The sequence below is a fragment of the Panicum hallii genome, chromosome 3 (genome assembly GCF_002211085.1).
Source record: "Panicum hallii strain FIL2 chromosome 3, PHallii_v3.1, whole genome shotgun sequence".
NCBI lineage: Eukaryota > Viridiplantae > Streptophyta > Magnoliopsida > Poales > Poaceae > Panicum > Panicum hallii.
Genome location: NC_038044.1, coordinates 10,866,825 through 10,886,373, shown reverse-complemented (window position 1 = coordinate 10,886,373; position 19,549 = coordinate 10,866,825). Strand labels below are relative to the sequence as shown.

At 48.9% G+C, this 19,549-nt stretch overlaps 3 protein-coding genes across 3 annotated transcripts; all 3 read left to right on the top strand.

Annotated features, from left to right (window-relative positions):
* Positions 1-749: 749 nt before the first annotated feature.
* On the top strand, positions 750-8,062 carry LOC112885000. Its single transcript, XM_025950663.1, has 15 exons — positions 750-879; positions 1,583-1,988; positions 2,088-2,265; positions 3,110-3,249; positions 3,321-4,545; positions 4,624-4,724; positions 4,838-4,982; positions 5,425-5,493; positions 5,573-5,618; positions 5,709-6,097; positions 6,207-6,286; positions 6,398-6,533; positions 6,710-6,869; positions 7,123-7,205; positions 7,481-8,062. The coding sequence occupies exons 1-15, from the start codon at positions 753-755 to the stop codon at positions 7,604-7,606; spliced, it is 3,411 nt and encodes a 1,136-aa protein (XP_025806448.1). The 5' UTR covers positions 750-752; the 3' UTR covers positions 7,607-8,062.
* A 3,373-nt stretch (positions 8,063-11,435) lies between these two features.
* On the top strand, positions 11,436-12,518 carry LOC112887572 (transcription repressor OFP8-like). The gene has a single exon (XM_025953768.1). It carries the CDS (start codon positions 11,463-11,465, stop codon positions 12,381-12,383), a length of 921 nt encoding a protein of 306 aa, XP_025809553.1. The 5' UTR covers positions 11,436-11,462; the 3' UTR covers positions 12,384-12,518.
* Positions 12,519-16,224: 3,706 nt separating this feature from the next.
* On the top strand, positions 16,225-17,866 carry LOC112887344 (WRKY transcription factor 22-like). The gene is made up of 3 exons (XM_025953488.1): positions 16,225-16,839; positions 16,946-17,068; positions 17,176-17,866. The coding sequence occupies exons 1-3, from the start codon at positions 16,427-16,429 to the stop codon at positions 17,606-17,608; spliced, it is 969 nt and encodes a 322-aa protein (XP_025809273.1). The 5' UTR covers positions 16,225-16,426; the 3' UTR covers positions 17,609-17,866.
* Positions 17,867-19,549: the final 1,683 nt, after the last annotated feature.

Sequence of the window (19,549 nt, the reverse complement as noted above, 5' to 3'; positions counted from 1 at the left end):
ACGAGCACGTCGTAATCAAGGACTGTGATGTCTCCGATAGCTATCGCAATCTCTCCTCTTGGAAAGGAAGAAAAACGAAAAGGAATAGCTAGTAGCTGTCTGCCTCTCGTGTTCGAGTTTTTGCACACTCGTTGACTCTACTGCGCCGAACTATTGAGCTCAAAATTCGCAGAAGGTACATATCCAAAAAGCCCAAACGAGTCGAGTTGAGGTGAAGAAACCCACCCAATGGTCCTGCGGCCCAATTAGCCCATGACCGTCTCTGTCTCTGTTTGCGAGGACATGAGCCCATGGCGAGCTGAACTTGCACTCTCGAATCAAGCAGAACCACTCTTTTTTTCGCTGCCAAATCCGTATGCCGATGTGATGCACCTCTAGACAAGTCGTGCGCGCTACTGTTCCCTCGCCGAAACGTCGCCATAGGCTGAGCAGAGCTGGGCCATTTTCGTTCACGAATACAGGGAGGGCAATCCGAACCAGCTCACTTGGAACTTCGAAGAGGGCCCGGGTCCTTTTCGAAATTCGAATGGCTTAAAAGCAAAGCAGAAATGTTAAAAATAATGCCAAAATGGCAAGGAACGGAAATGCTTTCGGGGCACCCCGAAACGTCCCCGAAAACGCCACCACCTGATCGGCCGGCCGTACAGTCTCCCCCGAAACAAACAGAGCCAGGCCGGCGGCCCCCATCCCCCCGTCGCCCCCGCGTCCTCCCCCGCCGGACCGCAGGCCGCCGCGCGGAGGAGCCGCCGGCGATGGCGATGGCGGCCGCGGCCGCGGGCGCGCCGAGGGCGCAGACACTGCGGGACCTCGCGGAGGAGGGGAAGAAGCGGGCCGTCCTGCTCCTCGTCTTCGCCTTCGGGCTCGCGTTCCTCATGTCCCGTGAGTTCCACGAGATCCGAATCCTGTAGCTACCAGCTCCGGGCTTCGCTGCCCAGTGGGATAGGTGCGCGTCGGCGATTCTGTCGATGCATTTCTGGGTCGGTAGTGCCGTGATTAGGGTTTATGTTGGTTGCTCATTGCTTGAATTGGGGATCGTACTTTGTGTTCTTGTTACTTAACGTTCCCAGACACCGATTTTTAAAAAACCTTTTAACTTATCCGTGGAGTTGTGTTCTTGGTTTGTTCCTGGCTTCCTGTTATGGTTTAGTCTGCTGCATTGAGCACTTATTGATACATTTTAGTGATACTTGTATGCTCAGAAGCTTTGCCAGTGCAGTCTGTTACTAATTTCTTGCATACAGTACAAGTTATTTTCATAAGAGTATGGATTCTGTTGCTGAAATGCACAATACTAATGGTACTTGCATCTCATTCTAGACAACTCCCTTCTCTCATGGTCTCATGGACTCTGAGATCATCAATTTGCATTACTAATTGATCAAGATTCAAGACTTTCCGGCCTTTATGCATGATGATCCTAGGAAATATGCTAGCAAGACCTGAAGAGGCACATACAAATTTGAAATGTGTTTTCTTAAAGTGATAGAAGGGCTATGTTTTTTAGACAAATTTGTATTGCAGACATACAAAATGTTTCCGCTTGATTATAGCTTTGCTGAATAATCGATTTCCACCATTGCAGTGACGAGCTCGTCAGTATGGTTTAACCTGCCATTTGCCACAGCTCTGATTATTTTATTTCGCTACATATCACTTGACTATGACCTCCGTAGAAAGAGCACAACTAGCATAGATCAGGACATCAGTCGTCCACTTGTAAAAACCAAGAGCACTGAGTTAAAGAAAGTCCTTCTGACTGAAAAGGATAGAAAATCTGATTGGAGGAGCAAGGTTAATTCACCTCCAGTTGAAGCTGCATTTGAACAGTTCTCAAGGCACCTTGTCACAGAATGGGTTACGGATCTGTGGTACTCCCGTGTAACACCTGACAAGGAAGGTCCAGAGGAACTCATCGCAGTAGTTAATACTGTCCTGGGGGAGATTTCAGTCCGGGCAAGAAATGTTGACCTTATCAGTCTGCTAACCAGGTACAAAAAATCTTTGTTTTTAGCCAATAAATGCATATGCAATGTAATGTTTTCAGAACATTGGATATCTTACATTAAAACCTTCTCTCCCTGTTCCAGAGATCTGGTTGATCTTATTTGCAACAGTTTGGAATGTTATCATTTCTGTCAAGCCAAGATTGGAAAAGAGAAGTTTGTGAACCTACCGTCAGAGCGTCGTGATGCTGAACTGAAAATGACCCTTATAGCTGAAAACAAGTTGCATCCTGCTTTATTTTCAGCCAATGCCGAATACAAGGTAAGACTTTGTGGATGGTGAAATTTTCAGTTCTTGCTTTTAGTAGGTTCTTTTGTTGTCTAACTCATTCAGTGTGGCAATTCAATGAAGTACTTTGCCTGGTGTTTTTGGTTATGTTTTATTACTACCATAAACACTTCCCATTTTTCTCTTTTTCTTGAACCATAAGACATAAGGTCCACGCATTTCTTACTTCAAATTTTGCTGGAATTTATTTCATATGTATTTCCACTATACCCAGATAAGCATGTTGTTGGATCCATGCATTTGGTATGTTGAATGCTGCTAGGTCAATATATATCTTATGAAGTTACCTCTACAATAAATCTGTGTGCAAAACATGACCCTAGACAAGGCCAGATCACCCCAACTTCAGTACCACTCCATCTAGAATTCTGGATTCAGCCGATCTGAATATACATAAGCAAATACTTGTTATACATGTAGAACTTAGCACATATTACACAGTCGTTAAATGCCTAGGGCATTGTTAGCTAATTGGCTACTAGGTTCTTTCCGAAATGTTTCATTTCATCATTGATAAATGATAATACATATATTCTATCATATTGTGCAAGAGTAGAATGAAATTTCCATAAGTAAGTACATGTCCAATATATAGACATTAAGCACTCATGGCAATTTGTTACGTAATTAGTTTATGAGATATTGCATTTTACATTGTTCAGTCACGCCTTATATCACTTTCACTGCACACCTATATAGGATTGTTTGTGAGTTGATCACCATGGTAATATGTTTCTTGCTCTAATGGCTGTGTATCTTTGTAATCATCTAAGCTCATCTGATATTACTGGTATCTGTTTCCTTTCTCTTCTACTAGGTATTACAAAGTCTTGCTGATGGGTTGATCTCAATCATAGTGAGGCCTCAAGATCTACTATGTACTTTCTTCCGGTGCACAGCGCGAGAACTTCTTGCTTGTGCAGTTTTGAGACCTGTCATGAACTTAGCAAATCCAAGGTAGTAACTCACTGCCTTACTCCATACAATATTTTTTTTATTGACACCATATTGAAATGTTAATTTTGCAGGTTTATAAATGAAAGAATTGAATTGTTGGCTCTTTCACGCGCCAACAAGTTGGCGAAAGGAGTTGAAGAATCAATGGAGGATGCTACAAATGTTAAGCAAAGGGAACCTTCTATGCCCTCTATAGATGAATTTTCTGCACTAATAGATCACTCGAGTCCTGGTGTTGAACTTGTTCCATTTCATCAGGGTCAGTCCAATACAGCATCAGATATGCAACCCAGCAGAAGTAAAAATCCATCTAGTCTAAACCTAGAATCCACTAATGCTTCTTTGATCGGTAGTTCGCATCCGCTTGAGTCGACAAGTTTACCTTCCACATCCCTCATTGCTTCGGGTAATGATTTCTCTTTACATTCCAAAAGCAGCGACAGAGCATCTCCTGATAGTCGTGGGAGAGAGCATGCACAGCCCTGGGGTATTAGCTCCCAGCGAACACATCAAGCTCTAGCACCCGAGCACCTTGAGAATATGTGGACAAAGGGAAAGAATTACAAATTCGAAAATGCAAAACATAATGCAAAAGTACATGTTAGATCCGATTTTCTAGGCTTGAGTTCTTCAGCACAGCAGTCGATTCCCTTCAGGACTTCAATTTCTCAAAGGCAAGCACTTATATCTCAATCTGAGGACCAGCGCTTAATAAGACAATCAACTGCACCTACATATTCAAATGGCACCAACCACATGCCGAAAAGCCTATCTGCAGAAATTGCAGAACATGCTGGACCAGAAGACTTTGGAGTAGAGAGTGAGAGTTCATATGCCACTGAGGATGATGAAATCACCAATGTGACTGGACTTGATTCTCCTGTTACCCGAGTATGGGAAAGCAAAAGTAAAGGAAATGCTACCTCATCACATATACATCACCCACTTGAGTCTTCTGGTTTCCATAGAGCAAAGAAGAATAGAAGTCATGTGGGAAAACTGAAAATGTCGAGAACTTCTTCAGGAAGAAAAAGGTCGAGGTCAAATGCTCAAAAGCCTCCCATCTGGCAAGAAGTAGAGAGATCCTCTTTCTCGGTTGGGGATGATTTGGACATACTAAATGCATCTGCAAATGATTCAAAGACAGATGAATTAGTTGAGGATACTGAGGCAGAAAGTATGGGTAGAATGTTTAGTAGTGCAAATTCTTCAACTTTTTCCTTGGGATCAACTGACTCTTCTTATTCTTCAAGTGGCAATGTACTACAAGATTCGTATCTGAAGTTAAGTTGCGAGGTAACGTATCTTCACTTTAACTTACTTCGATCTTGATAACTACTGGTGGCACAGATCTTATCAGATTTCCTTACTCAGGTGGTAGGAGCTAGCATTGTGAAAAGTGGGTCTGGCATGTTTGCCGTATATTCTATTTCTGTGACTGATGCCAATGGGAATAGTTGGTCCATCAAGAGGAGGTAGATGTGTTTTGGTTTTTATTGTTTAATGAGCCACAGTAGATATTTTTGAAATGTGCTATTTGTTTTCTTTCCAAGTGCATGACTTACTCTCGGTGGTTGCTGTTGATTAGGTTTCGTCATTTCGAAGAGCTGCATCGACGTCTGAAAGAGTATGCCCAGTACAATCTTCATTTGCCTCCAAAACACTTTCTCTCATCAGGTTTAGAGGTTCCTGTTGTTCGAGAGAGATGCAAGCTGCTTGACATATATCTGAAGGTATTTCTTGTGCTACTTGAAGGGACTCTAGTTAATTTTCAATTTCTCTCCAAGTTTTGCTAAAGCTTGAGTTTTAAGCACTGATATTTCTAAACAAAAATTCATTTATTGAGCCTACTACATTTGAGAACTAGATTAAGAATAGCTTCATCAGGAGCTATGCAAGAAACAGGCATTTTCTTTGTATTGGTGTAGGGATATAAAGGGGTGTGCTGTGCTTAAGCATCAGTGCGATTCCACTTCTCTTTGTTTGGCTTTGTTTTTCTGTTGCAGTATGGTACTCTAACCTTAAAGTAAGCATTTTCTGTTAGATCATGTTTGCTGTGCTTCATGATCTGTGATAAGAAACCTGCACATGAAGTTTAGTTAACAAAAGACACACTATCATTACTCTACTTGCGTTCGAGAAAAAAAAATCATAACTCTACTTGTTATTATACAGAGCCTTCTTCAAATTCCTATTGTTTCAAGCTGCATAGAAGTCTGGGATTTTCTCAGTGTGGACTCACAGGTTAGTTTCCTTATATAATTCTATTCAGCTTAGTTTTCTTAAACTGATATTTAATAAATTGGTAAATGTCTCTTTGCAGACATATATTTTCACAGACTCGCTCTCAGTTATCCAGACGTTGTCAGGTGTGTTGGCCCTTAGAGTCGAATGACTAGTTCTCTGTAAAATCATTGTGTTTTTCCACAATTTAATGCTTTGTTCCTGATATCCTGCAGTTAGTTTAGATGAAAGATCAAATGGGAAGAATAGAAAAGCATTGAATTCTTCTGGAGCTTTGAATGGAAATCTTATTTCTGAAGGTCAATCTTTCCATGGACATAAAGACAATACTGTGCGTAAGGATTTGGACTTCACTGTCGGTGATGGTTTGAGATCTAGGAAAGGGAATGTGGAAAACAACTTAGCAAATAGTGCTGGCAACATGACAAATAGTGCTTGTGACACAACTGCCAATCTTTATCAAGATAATTCTGGAAGTGACCCGGAGCAGAATGATTATTCGTTTTCAATAGATTCAGTAAATCCTAAGAAGCTGCGTCCAAGCGAAACCAGTGACACATCTCAAATGTTGGAGTCTGATGGATTCTCTGTATCTCCTAATGATGTAGGTTCTAATTATTTTCTGCGAACTTGTTGCTATTAATACCAGATTTGTTCTAGTTATATTATTTGAATCCTTACTGACGAATTATTTCAAATATATGTCATTGCAGTGGGTGGCACCAAATCTTAGTGTCCCCTTGTTTCATCTTGTTGATGTGGTTTTCCAGCTCCAAGATGGAGGTTGGATCAGGTGAAATAACCCTACACCATGACCCATCATTATGGTCTTCTAACATTTTGCAACTGTAGCTCTGGCAGTTTGCATTTTTAGATTCAACTTTGAATTCCTGATCTTTTGTAGGCGTCAAGCATTTTGGGTAGCAAAGCAACTACTACAATTGGGAATGGGAGACACCTTTGATGACTGGCTTGTTGACAAAATCCAGTTACTTAGGAAAGGAAGGATAATTGCTTTCGCTGTTAAGCGTGTTGAACAAGTAAGTCTCAGGTTGTATCTTTAGCAAAGAAGGTTCAGACATCCAACAGTTTACAAAGGGACAAACATTCTTTGTGCAGTTAGGCAGTTTCTCATCAGCTGCCCATTACCAACAGACTTTTGTGCAGGATTGCCCCCTAATTTAGTCTGCGTTTTTCTCTATTTCTCTGGATACAGATTCTCTGGCCTGATGGGATTTTCATGACAAAACATCCAAAGAGAAAAACATCACCACCACCTCCTGGCACTCAGAACAATGGCATGGGCAACTATCTAAGTGCTGAACAACGGCTAGAAGCTGCTCATCGTGCAAATTTTGTCCGTGAATTAATAATAGGTGAATGCGGTACTTCTTTTTTTTTTCTTCCATTATGTGTTCAGATAATGTTTCCTTTCTAATAGACTTTTTTGCTTGAATGTTTTTTCGACAAAAAGGGGGGCAAGCTTCCCACCTGAACTGTTTCATTACGAAAAATTGACATGCAGTCCACGCCTGATGGGGCCTATTTTTTTGCTTGAATGATATGTAATCAATGCAATCTTCATAGTTCTGTTGATCTGTTTACCATCTTACTGTTTTGTATGTGCAGATAAAGCACCATCTCCACTAGTGAGTCTGGTTGGTCGAAAGGATTATGAAAAATGTGCTCAGGATATCTACTTCTTTCTTCAGGTAAGTATTCTTGGAGGAATGAACTCATATTGAGTGCAAATGACCAGATGAAATGACATGAGGAGATTTATTTTAAAATCGCTTCAGTTTTCCTGACAAACGAATATACATTTTCCCGGCAACTACAGATGAACAGTTAGTGGTCATAATTAATTCTGTAGAAAGTAGTATTAAGCAACGTATATTTGGGAAACAGTAGGAAACTACAGTAGCTAAAAGAAAAGTAGCATCGGCTATCTCCCTGACTTACATTTATATTTGGTTTTTCCATACAGTCCCCGATTTGTTTGAAGCAGCTAGCATTCGAGCTCCTAGAGCTGCTTGTTCTTGCTGCATTTCCAGAGTTGGATGGCACTGTGAAGAAGTGGCATGATGATAAACAGCAGTTCCGTGCGCTGTAACTATGTGTCTAATGATGTGGTCACGGAGCAGTTTTTCAGTTGTCTTTCCAGAGTGCTGGCCTGATTATCTGTAAATAAGGTGATTTAAGGCTACTGCGTTTTGATCTCATCTCAAAGGAGGTGGCTTTGTGGAGTGTGAATACAGTTCGATAGGAGGGTGAAGGTGTGGGAATGGTTCCCTTTTTACTCTGGACCATGGTAGGACAGTTTTGTGCCAGAAAGACCGGTGTCATTTTTCCCACAAGAGATTTGGTATACGAAATGCTGCTGCAAGGAAAGAGGGGCTGGTGCAGTATTTTTTTTGCCGTAGCGTAGCATAGCTGTATTCTTTCTTAGCTTCTTTATACTTTTCTTTTGTCCTTTCTGGTGGTACCCCAACCTGTGTAAATCTGCATGGTGATCGGCGAAGATACAGACTGATCAATGAATATGGCTGTTTCTGGTTGTTTCTAACAACTCTCTGGAATCATGAACTTTGATTTGGTTGCACCTTGCTCTCCTTTTCTTTTTCTTTTTTCTTTTTTTGCCGCCCCTGTCGAATCATCTCGGCACAGTTTTGTGCTAACAATGAAGTACTTTGCTTTTATCGCATCGATCATCTATTTACGTGTTTGAAGATCTTCTGAAACCAGAGCTTTGACAAGCGGCTCGGCTCGTTCACCCTCGGTTCTCACAGATTTTTCAAGTTTACAGATCACAACTCAGCTTACTGAACGGCGCCCCTGGATACCTCAGTCACAGGGGAGCAGGATCACGGCAAGTGCCTGACACCCCGACCGGCACCCGGGCCGGTTGGTCGCGAAAACCACGGACGAAGAGGGCGGTATCCGCCGCACCAGTCCTCGGATCACACATCAGCTACCAGGCCGACGCCGATCGAGCACGGCCGCGCGCGCATCGTCACGAACGCGGCGCGCTCGTCCAAAAACGCCATGGTCCCGTCGTACGCTCGCATGGCCCTGTGCCGTGGCCTACGTGCCCGAAGCCAGGACGGTTCCGGGATTGTTCTCTGAACCTGTCACAGCGACACGGCCTCCCTGAACCGTCGGCAGCAGCCTGCAGCCCAGGCTGCCCAGCTCGTCGTCTCGCTCGAACAGAGAGGCACGGGGCGCACAGTGTGCAGTACCACGGCGTCCGGCTTGCACACGAACGCTCATGAGGAGAGAGCAGCATGTCTCTGGCGGTGCTGACAGGCTTTCTGCTCGGCTTCAGGCTGGTACGAATACGGGTGCTGTTCCAGAGGGGACAGCGCTTTGGGATTCTTCTCCCGTAGGCAGCCGGGACCCCGGGGGCAGGCAGCCTGAGCCTGAGCCAGGCTCCGTGTCTTGCGACCGATCCGAAGCGACGAGGAACAAAGCGTGCTTGCACTAGCACACGATCCCCCGTGAAACGAGATGACGCCTGCCTGCGTCAGCCGGATCGTCCTTGGTCCTTGGCCACTGATTGATAGGTAGGTGACGTGTCCAAGTACGCACTGTACCTTTGCATTCATGAGTCATGACCTTGTTTTCGAGCCTTTGGCTTTAGCTACGGATCCACTCGCCCAAACTATGCGCTAATGGTGCTTACAATAGTTTGCCTCCGGTTGTATCGGAGTTTGGAAGCTTGCAAACGTTTGGACTGTAAAAAAAACCCGGCCCGATCATGCGATTACAAACTTCGAGATGGGGGTGTCAATGCTAACAGGCCGTTGTGCTTGTCTCTGCTCCTTGGAAACTACCGGGCCTCGCTTGAAATCGAAGCGAGGGCCGCCACCATGGGGAGCAAGCAGTAGGTGTAGGCGAATGCCGTTTGCGTTTGACGTGATCTCCCCCTGCTGAGTAGGAAACAAGTTCAGGTCAGAGCCCGAGGGAAGATGCATATATATATATAAAAGATGCCGGCGCGCTGTGCTCTCGTGACGACGGAATAGCCACCGTTCGAAGTTAAACCAGGCAGCCAGCGAGGCTGGCCGGAGACGATGCCGCGCTGCGCAAACGCCCAACGCTCACCAACCGGTTCGGCGCATGCTTCCGAAGCTTATGCGCGCCGGGCTGGCTGCTTGCAGAACCGCAAGCATGCTGGTGCGAGGCGTAACAGCAAAATAGCAGCGGAGACCTTTTTTCTTCTTCTTAACCTCGATCGATTGGAGGTTGTGTATCTCGTTGGAGATTCCCTTGTCTCGCACTCCGTCTTCAGTGATTCAGTCCTCTCACAATCATGCTGCTCTTGAATCTTACCCTGCCCTCCTCTTTTGATGCGCTCTTTCATCGGTGGGGATTGGACTATCTACTAGTGGTGGCAGCAACTAGCAAGGGACCAAATCATGGGGGGCAGGGCAGGCAGCCACATGACGGCAATATCGTTCGGGGATCAGCCAGGGTATCTGGGTGTTGCGAGACGCCCTCAGCAGCACGCCCACATCCCGCTGCCTGCCGTAGTGCCGTGCGGCCGGTAGGAGCTAGCAGCTGCAGCAGCCGGCCGGCGGGATCACGAGCGCCACCGTGAGCCCGATCGCACGACGCGCGGTGCCGCTGAGCTAGCGCGGTCAGAACCCCCAACACCCCGGCGTTGTCGTCGGTTGGCGCGCGGGGCCTGCCTGCGACCTGTTGATTATTCCCGCGGGCCGATGGCATGGCAGCGGGGTGAACGCCACGACCACGAGCCGCAGCGGCAAGGAGCTAGCAGCGTGACGCGCGCACCCGCGCAACACGGAGAATATGAGCGTGGCCACGGCAGTCGGCATGCAGCAGCATTGCAGTAGTGCAGACCCTAGTGCGACCAAGCAAGTACAGTACCAATCAACAGCCTGCTCGGTGATCATCATTTCTCGTTTTCTGGTTGATGACATTGCATTGGGCACTATTATCCGCCTGTCTGTTTTAGGTTCCGACGGTGACTTTTCCCACGCCAAGATAAGGACTGCATAATATAGTGAACTATTTTCCACCAGCTTCAGCTAGATTGTGCCACAGATATTTACTCGGCATGGCATAACAAATATAATGTGTACCCGTTCGCTTGCCCGTGCACTCCCGCCAGCACGGCGATCACCATGATACAAAAGGAGAAAATAGGAGAGGAACGGAGGAGATCATGAGTAATCCGTCCTTGCGCTTGGATCGCCGAGCCGTAAGGAGAAGAGGTCATGGATGCCAGCCATGACTATCTTCACCACATGTAAGTAGGGTGGTAAAGCATCTTAAATTTTAGCCTAGATAATTTAAAGATCGGGTCTTAAAAAAGTTGAGCTTTAATTTTATACAATTTTGAGCTAAGTTCAAGTTGAATTACGAAGAGAGCACTAGCGCTATGATTCGTTACCATCTTACAACCTTACATTACATGTAAGTTATAGAAAAATATTATAATCCATGCACGGTTCTGGTTGCCAGACAGTCATTAATTTTTAGATCTACACCTTTTTCTAAAAAAATACAACTTTTCACAACTCACAGTCTACAATCCTCTTTTTCTAAATCCAAAGCTGAAACAAACATATACTAAAAATTTTGCACGATGTCTTCTCATCTTCTCTTCTCTTTTCGAGGTGGAACATGCTTGTCTGATTGGATGTTTTTAATGAACCTACAAATTTAATGTCTAAATAAGCTCGTAGAATTTTCATACTTCTGCAGGAATTGAGTTGTTTATTCTAAAGTTTGTGCAAAACAAAAATTGGGACCGCAGAAGAAAACGATGTTTGTGGAGAATTCCCTGCGTGACTACGACACATGCGGCTGGTCCTGCCCATCTATCTGGCCAGACTATCGTGATCCCATCCCAACTAGCTATTTTAAGCCCCTCGCCGCGGCAGCGTGAGGAGGCCGAAACCACAGACACACGCACGCACACCTGTACTGTCGAGTGCCCGATCATGGACAAGAGCCGCCACGGCGTGGGCGTCGGCGGCCGGCTGAGGCAGCGGCTCGCGCAGATCCTCCTTCATTCGTCCTGCGCCACCACCTCGGCCACCGCCTTCGTCGGCGTCGCCAGTAGCACCAATGCCGCGGCGGCCACCGTCACCAGTAACGCCGCGGCCTCGCGCCAGGAACCACTACCTCCCCCTCGGTGCGCGCACGAGCAGCGGCCCAAGCCCATGGACGGCAGGTCCCAGCGCCGCCACCGCCGCCGCAGCTCGCGGGCGCTTGTTCACATCTCCATCGACTGCTCCGCGCGCTCGGTCGGCGCGGCGGTTCTGCCTTCGCCGATGCCGGCGGCGAGGGACGTCGGCGCCGTGAAGAGCGGCGCGCGCAAGAAGCGCGATGGCGATAAGGCACGCTCGCCGCTGTACAGCTGGTCGTCGTCCACCGACACCGACGCCGAGCTGGCGCCGTTCAGCAGCGACGGGGAGAGGGGCCAGGCAACCGACACGAGGTCGACGCTCTTCTCGTCCCACAGCTTCTCCTCCGACTCCACGGCGGACTTCTACACCGCCACCGGCCCTTGCGCCAGGCCGAGGCGGCACAAGAACCCGCCTCGCCGCGCGCCGCCGAGGCGCGCGCTCAGGCCCGCCGACGCGTTCACGCCCGACAAGGAGAAGAAGATGCTGGTGGACCGCAAGGACGGCGCCGTGGCGGCCGCGGGCAGCACGGCGGTGGTGAAGCGGTCGCACAACCCGTACGCCGACTTCCGGAGCTCCATGGTGGAGATGGTGGCCGGGCGGCGCCTCCGCGGCGCCGACGCGCTGAGCGAGCTTCTGGTGTGGTACCTGTCCCTGAACTCGCCGCGGCACCACCCGGCCATCCTCGCCGCCTTCGAGGACGTCTGGGAGGCCGTCCTGGGCAACGACCCCTGATCGATCGACGTAGCCTTTTACGCCCGTAGTGTGTCGCGTACTCGCGTCTCCCATGTAAGATACGGTATAGCTCGTCGATCAGTTTCTTTCGATCGTTGAACGCGTGCTGTGTGTGTGGATTCTGTCAGCTAGCATTGCCACGTTTGCTCAATGCAATTTCAAGCTCTCCTCCATGCGTCCGTGTTCTTGCCATGGTTCGTGCAAAGAGCTACTACTAGGAGGGCATGGCGTCAGAATCAGCGCGGAGATCTATCATCCATGTCGCCCATGCATGGAGTGGGTGAGGTCAGGTTGGTGCGAGAAGGACACTTGACCAAACAAGCATGCATGCATGCAACGCGAGCAGGCTCGCTCTCCATTGTTGGAGTTCGAGTAGTGGCACCACCGTACGGCGTTCCGATCCGCGCGTCAGGCCAGAGGTGAGCACCTGGCCCCGGTGCGTGGGCTCGACCTGGCCCCACGAAGGTCTAGCACGGATCGATGAGGACGATCACGGTGGCTAGTGGATACTGGATAGTCCCCGGACGCCTCCTCGTCGGATCAGGACGCGGGGCATCATCATGGTTGTCATGACCATGGATATGTTTGCCCCCTTGAAATGATGAAGTACCAGGTTCATTGGAGGCAGCTCCCCGCTGTAGTCTGTAGAGATGGAGTGAAGAGTGAACTCACCTAGCTACACCCTGCTTGTAAAACTGAGACATTTCACCGAGGAACCTGAGTAGACTTTACCACTGTCCAAATTTGAAACTGAACATTTTTCTGTTTGGAGGGACAGCAGTTTCATGCAGGTAACATGCACAGCAAGGCTAGGTAAGTTAACTGCAGATTCAGAGTTCAGACGCAGCCATAAAAATACAGTAACTAGCAAGCTGGAGAGCCTGTGCTCGGAGCAGAGGAGAGGAGCTGTTAAAAACTAAAGTTACAGTGAGTCGGTGAGGGAACTGAGGCTATTGCTAGCCTATCCGCGATTCAGCGCAGCGCAGGCGCAGCCAAGTTGGCGCGGAGCCTGTGGAAGTTTCCCTCTTAACGACCCTCTGAACTGATGCGCGCTGTGGATTATAGAACGGGTTTGGTCAGTGAGTTGCGGAAGCAGGGACGGGGACGGGACGGGACGACAAGCATAAGACGCCGCCGGGGTTTGTCGGAACCTGGAGAGCACATTTCGGATTCTCTCCTCCCATGAACGCTGAGAAAGATGCTCCTGGCTTTGTCCATCTTGGATCCATGCTATATTGCTATGGCTCAGTGTTAGTAGTTACCATTCGGCATTTGCCTTTCTTTCTAGGGAGAAGACGAGAAGTAGTAGACTAGTCGTTACGATTGTCTGATCGCAGTGACTGACAGAGCACTGTTGGTCAATCCTATGGGCCCTTTATCGGGCCACTTTGAGACCCGGTTGACGAGTGGCTACTGGCTTCCTTAGCCCTCGGCCTTTTTGGTGGGGGTGGGTGGGGGAGCCCAGTGAAGCGTGTCCTTGGCCCAATGAAACGTTCTGAGCTTTTGAGTGGCTGGATTTTTCAGAGCCCGGTTAAAAGTCAAATCATGCGTCATCAACTACTATCTCATCAGCTATCACGCGTTAACGGCAGCCAAGCCCCGTTTGCGTGTTACATCAATCGCCGTGCTAGCTTATCTAGCCGGTTGACCAGAAACAGTATGTGCTACTGTACTGTACAGGGCAAGGACGCGTTACTTCCAGCTGCACGCGTGCGTCAGTTGTTGCGTAAGCTTGTACCATTGCACCAATGTGCAACGCTGTGAATCGACGTTTGAACTGACGGCGACGGAGGGGATGGCAGCACTAATCCCCTCGGGGTAGCACGCGGCTACACCGTGGATCCGAACGCCACGCTGTGGTCATCGATCGGTACTGCTCCAGGCCCATGCTGATGCTGCCCTCCTCATCTCATAGGAAGAAGCTCGGACTCAGAGGGTGGTGGTCCTCAGAGGATAGATGAAAGACGATGACTCGTCCAGGCCAAGAGGCAGGAGCTACAGCGGCTAGCACGGCACGCGCGCGCACCAGTTCCGCGCGGGTGCCCGGGTACCACGACGGCGCACCCGTCCAAATCGTAGCCGCAATGCCAAAATCCGCGGCGATCCATGTCAACGTCCGGTCCCGGTGCCCCTCTTGGAGATATTCGTGTTGACTCGGCATGATCCTTGTCGATCGCCAACGCCGACAAGCTATCACCCGCTCTTCCCCCTTTCTCCAATTGTATTTAGAGACTGTTTGGATCCTCTTATTTTGGAGGAATTAAAATCTACTTAATAAACTAGACTATTTAGCTTAGAATTTAATATTCCATAGCTTTCCAACCACTTTCCAAAGTTTAGATATAAGCCTATTATAAATTCATAGGATGGGAGATGGAAATTGTTTATATACACCAGCAAATTATATTTCTATTTCGTAACTTATAGCACACTCTTTGTCTCACTCCTCTATGGTAAAAATATAACACATAAATATCCCTCTCGTATAACTAACAACAGTATACAAATATATTCCGTATATAATTATGTTAGCTTAATAGATTTACATCTAAATTATAATTATAATTATTAGAACATAATTCAATTCAAGATTCCAGACGGGGCCTAGCGGTTTACTAAGAGCTCGCCGTCTGAAACCTGTTTTCACTGCCAAAAAAGAAAAAAGAAATCCCCATTTCGTTTTGACCTGTAGCTATAGCTTGTGTACGTGCATACATACACACACGTGACCGAAGCAAGACGTACACAATCGATCGGTACACTGAGGTCGGCAACACAACGGCAGCTCTATGCTCGTCCGCTCTTCCATTGCATTGTACTATAGTATGTATCTCCCGCCGCTTCTTTCTGAGAAAACCTGAGAGATCCTGCCGCAGTGCTACACCTCCACATGCATGCACGGGCAGGGTCCCCCATCTATCCGCGAGCTCGATGGCGCCGTGGCGTGCGCGTGGACTTATTCCGAATGGACAGTTCGAGGAGCCCGACCCAATCCGTCACCACCACCCGCCGGCGTCCGGGGCCGGCGGGCGGTGCCCACCCCGCGCACTGAGCCACTGACGCGCGCGCCAAGTAGTCGCCACGGGCCACGGCAGAACCAGCGGCGTGTGCTCCGGGTGCACCCCACTGCCGGAAAAGCGCAAAGCGCACGCGCAATCTTGCGCCACGGATCCCCATCCATGGCCATGGACAGCCACTTCGTTCCAGTTCTCTTTCTCCCAGAGCCCCGGTGCTGGAGTCCCAGCCGGCACACATGCTCTGCTAGCTCAAAAGATTCCCGATCTGTACTAGTGTACTACGCGAGGGTGACAGGACATTGGTTGCTTCAGCTTATGGTTCTCGATCTCTCCTCCGTCGGTTGACGTTTGGGAAAGTCAAACGAATAACAAATGGATTCACGACCCAGGAGAAGGAAGTAGTAGCACTAATAAACTCGCTGTTAGCATGTCAATTTTGCTATTTGCGCGTAAACAAACTCGAGCCGGAAGCATGATTCCAGGTTTATTCTGCAGTCCATCCACCTGCCAGGTGTAGCACATGTTTTTCTTTTCCTTCCCTGGCCTGGTTCTGACCTTATTAGATCTCTCTCTCTCTCTCTCTCTCTCTCGTTTGACATTTGGAGCAAAGTCAAACGAAAACAACACGGGAGGGCAAGATGTCTTGCGGCTGCCACGCGATCGGTATACTACACGTGAGCACGGGATAGATTAGCTCGGCCGGCCAGACTGGTTTGCGTGCGGATCCCTGACGTGATGGTGCTTTTTTATCCGGCTGATCCGGCCCCCGGCGAGTGCACTGAGCAATCGCCGGCGATCTTCGTGCCCACCACTAGCCGGTGACCGGCCGTTCTCTTTGACTTTTTACAGCCTCGGTCCATTGCGCTGCCTGCCCCACTAGAGCGGCTATATATGCAGCCGCGTACTGACACACACACCCATACATACATAGCCAAAGTCAACCACGCCTCCGGCCCCGCCATATGAGCCCCTCGTTCCACCTCCACCTTCGTACACGAACGCGATCGATCCTCGAGCTGCGTCGTCATGGAGTGCTCCACCAACGACTGGGATCTGCAGGCCGTCGTGCGGAGCTGCGGCACGGCCGCGTGTGGCAGCGATGGTAGCTCGGAAGCAGCGCCGCCGCCGCCGCGGCCGGAGGAGGCTCGAAGTGGAATAATCAGCAACGTCGTCGGCCGTGCGGCGGCGGCCCCGGAGTTCCTCGTCGGGAGACCGGTGCGCCCGGCGGCGGCGTTGCGGGAGCTGGACTACTTGGGCTTGGACCACGAGCTCCCGCGGGCGCCGTTCTCGATCACGCCGTCCAGTGAGCGCGGGGCTGCGCTCGACCACGAGGTGCTCATCTCTTTCCCGGCCGCCTCGACGTCCGGGCAGCAGCTTATGCAGCCGAGGAAGCAGCCCGGCCGCAAGCCGAGCGTCCGCACTCCCAGGCCAAAACGAAGGTAGAGAATTTTTGCAGCTTATTAGCATGCTCATGACGATGATTTGTTTCCAACTTTCCATGAACTGATGCTAACTGACCTCGACGCAACTACTGATTTGGTGCAGCAAGAAGAGCCAGATGAAGAAGGTCGTGTGCGAGGTGCCGGTGGCCGACGGCGGCGTGTCCACGGACCTGTGGGCATGGCGCAAGTACGGCCAGAAGCCCATCAAGGGCTCGCCGTACCCACGGTACGTGACCTCCCACGTTCCACCCTTCTCGTCCAAGTACCTCCATGTACTTCTCTGCACAGCCGATTGACCATCTGGTTCTGCAAATCCTGCGCTCGTGTCTTCAGGGGGTACTACAAGTGCAGCAGCCTCAAGGCGTGCATGGCGCGGAAGCTGGTGGAGCGCAGCCCGGCCAAGCCCGGGGTGCTCGTCGTCACGTACATCGCCGAGCACTGCCACGCGGTGCCGACGATGCTCAACGCGCTGGCCGGCACCACGCGGCACCGCCCGGCGTCCCCCGATGGCGGCTGCCAGGCGTCCCACGGCGCGTCGGACGAGGCGTGCGGCAGGCGCGAGGAGGACAGCGCCGACGCGTCCTCCACGGCCGCGGACGGAGGCGGCGCAGAGACGGCGGACGACGAGAACGAGCCGCCGTGGCAGCTGGTCGACATGGCGATGGACGAATATCCGTTGGATGACTTCCTGGCGCCGTTCGATGACGACTTCGATCGGTTGTTGGAGGACGACGACGGCGTTCTTGAGCGCCGGGTGTCGCTGTAGTTGGGAGCAAGCAGGGCAACTGATCATTGACTGCAAACTGTCTCCGATTCTTCCTTCTTCGATCAAGAGAGGTTGGTGTCTTGGTGATGCGACGCACCTAGACGAAAAACTGTGCTGCGTACAGTTGACCGTGTTACATTACAGTCAGTGTGTCTGGCGACATCTCTAGCTTGATGAAAGGATGGATACTTTATACACGCACGACGGCCTTGATGTATCCATTGTTTGTCAGGGTTCATGGACATGACGACATCTCAAGGAAAACGCCTCGTGTGTCACTTCCTGTTGGTTAAGATGACGCCACTTGGATGCATGTCTGAAATGACACGGGTTATCCGTTATCCTATAGTCCGTTCCAAAAATATAAGGCGTAGTAGATTCTTTAAGAATTGGACCATCAGTTCTGATCTACTCTTGCACTGCTCCATGGTTCAGAACAATAAAAGCTGTAGTCAAATCAAAATATGTTTAAGATTAACCCAGTGGCACCATTTATCATTAAGTGAAATCGTAGAACCAGCGCCATGTAAAAGGAAAATAGTCTAGCTACTCCAATCGGGCATCGTTTTGCCTCACTTCCCGCACACGAATATTTCAATATTGGATTCAAACTCATTGGTTGCTGGCCTTCTTCCACTTTTGATTTTTATTTTCATCCATGCCTGCGAGCTTCTCCACCTATCAGTCTATGGCCTATGGGGCTATACGCCGGACCTAGAGCTCGATGGTAGCACATAGGATAAAGATTTGTACACGATGTTAGCACATAGGATAAAGCTTTGTACAGATTCGGACAAATAAATAGTGTAATTTCTATATCAATAACTAGCATCCTTTGCATAGGGATCCCTACGCAAGAGGCCAAGACCTATCACTTGTAGAGGCATCATTTCATCCCCTTCACACCTAGGGCTGGGGACCTACAACCGCCAATATCGTCTTACATGGTCTAGGATGCTCAAGGCCCGCGCCCGCCTAGCTCCTTTTGGAAGCGTGCCCAGCTCCGAAGCGACGGGCAGTAACAAAATGAGAGCAAGTGATGGTGGTGTGCGTGATCTTAGGTGTGCCTCTCTTATCCCCTCACAATTAATGCAATCCGAGTATTACCTAGGCGAACATACACCATCTCCCAAAATTGACCTGCGATGTGCATGCCTATACCCATTAGGAAAGCACAACCCGCCTAGTGGCAATACCTTAAGAAGTTTCCCATCTTGTCCAGTGGTAAGGTCTTTCCTTGCATGGTGGAGGTGTGTCATGCCACATGGCATGGCCCGTGGAGCTTCCCACAGGCCCCTGGGGATCTTGACCTCGTCTATCCTTAAATCTTATTCGGTTAATTCCCTCCACAAGGGGGTGGAGGGGGATTGGAAAGGATAGGAGGAGATTTTAACTCGTTGGGGATTTAATCCCTCCCAATCCTATCTAATCCCCTTCAATACCTTTGCAAATGAGGCATTGCTAGCGCCTGGACATCCGATGGATTGGACGCTCCACTGCAACATCGAAACAAAATATCTAAAATATAAAAAAATTGTAAGATTGCAACATTGAAAAAATACGAAAAGAATAGTTGAATGTAAACATCGTATTCTGAGAAAAAAATTCCTATCACAACATCGAACGCATGTTTCATGCAATATTCATAAACAAAAATTACAATATGATAGGTTGAGATAGAGCAAAGTGAAACATTAAAACACATACACCGCAACATCAAAGATTAATAGATGAAATACCAAAAATTGACTATTGCAACATTCGCACATATCTACAGCACTTGCAACATTCAAAAATCTCTACTGCAACACCATGAGGTACCCATTGCAACATCCTAAAATCTCTACTGCAACGACATGGGATACCTATTGCAACATCACGATCCGGTGCTACCCCTGCCAGAGCTTTCGCTCCTTCTCTGCAACCTCCCGGAGCTGCCCG

Excerpts from the sequence above, each read along its gene's own strand:
- LOC112885000 (XM_025950663.1), top strand. The coding sequence starts at position 753 with ATGGCGATGGCGGCCGCGGCCGCGGGCGCGCCGAGGGCGCAGACACTG. Across the intron at positions 2,266-3,109 it reads CAGCCAATGCCGAATACAAG|GTATTACAAAGTCTTGCTGA; the intron begins GTAAGACTTTGT and ends CTCTTCTACTAG. Across the intron at positions 4,725-4,837 it reads AGTTGGTCCATCAAGAGGAG|GTTTCGTCATTTCGAAGAGC; the intron begins GTAGATGTGTTT and ends GCTGTTGATTAG.
- LOC112887572 (XM_025953768.1), top strand. The coding sequence starts at position 11,463 with ATGGACAAGAGCCGCCACGGCGTGGGCGTCGGCGGCCGGCTGAGGCAG.
- LOC112887344 (XM_025953488.1), top strand. The coding sequence starts at position 16,427 with ATGGAGTGCTCCACCAACGACTGGGATCTGCAGGCCGTCGTGCGGAGC. Across the intron at positions 16,840-16,945 it reads ACTCCCAGGCCAAAACGAAG|CAAGAAGAGCCAGATGAAGA; the intron begins GTAGAGAATTTT and ends GATTTGGTGCAG. Across the intron at positions 17,069-17,175 it reads AAGGGCTCGCCGTACCCACG|GGGGTACTACAAGTGCAGCA; the intron begins GTACGTGACCTC and ends TCGTGTCTTCAG.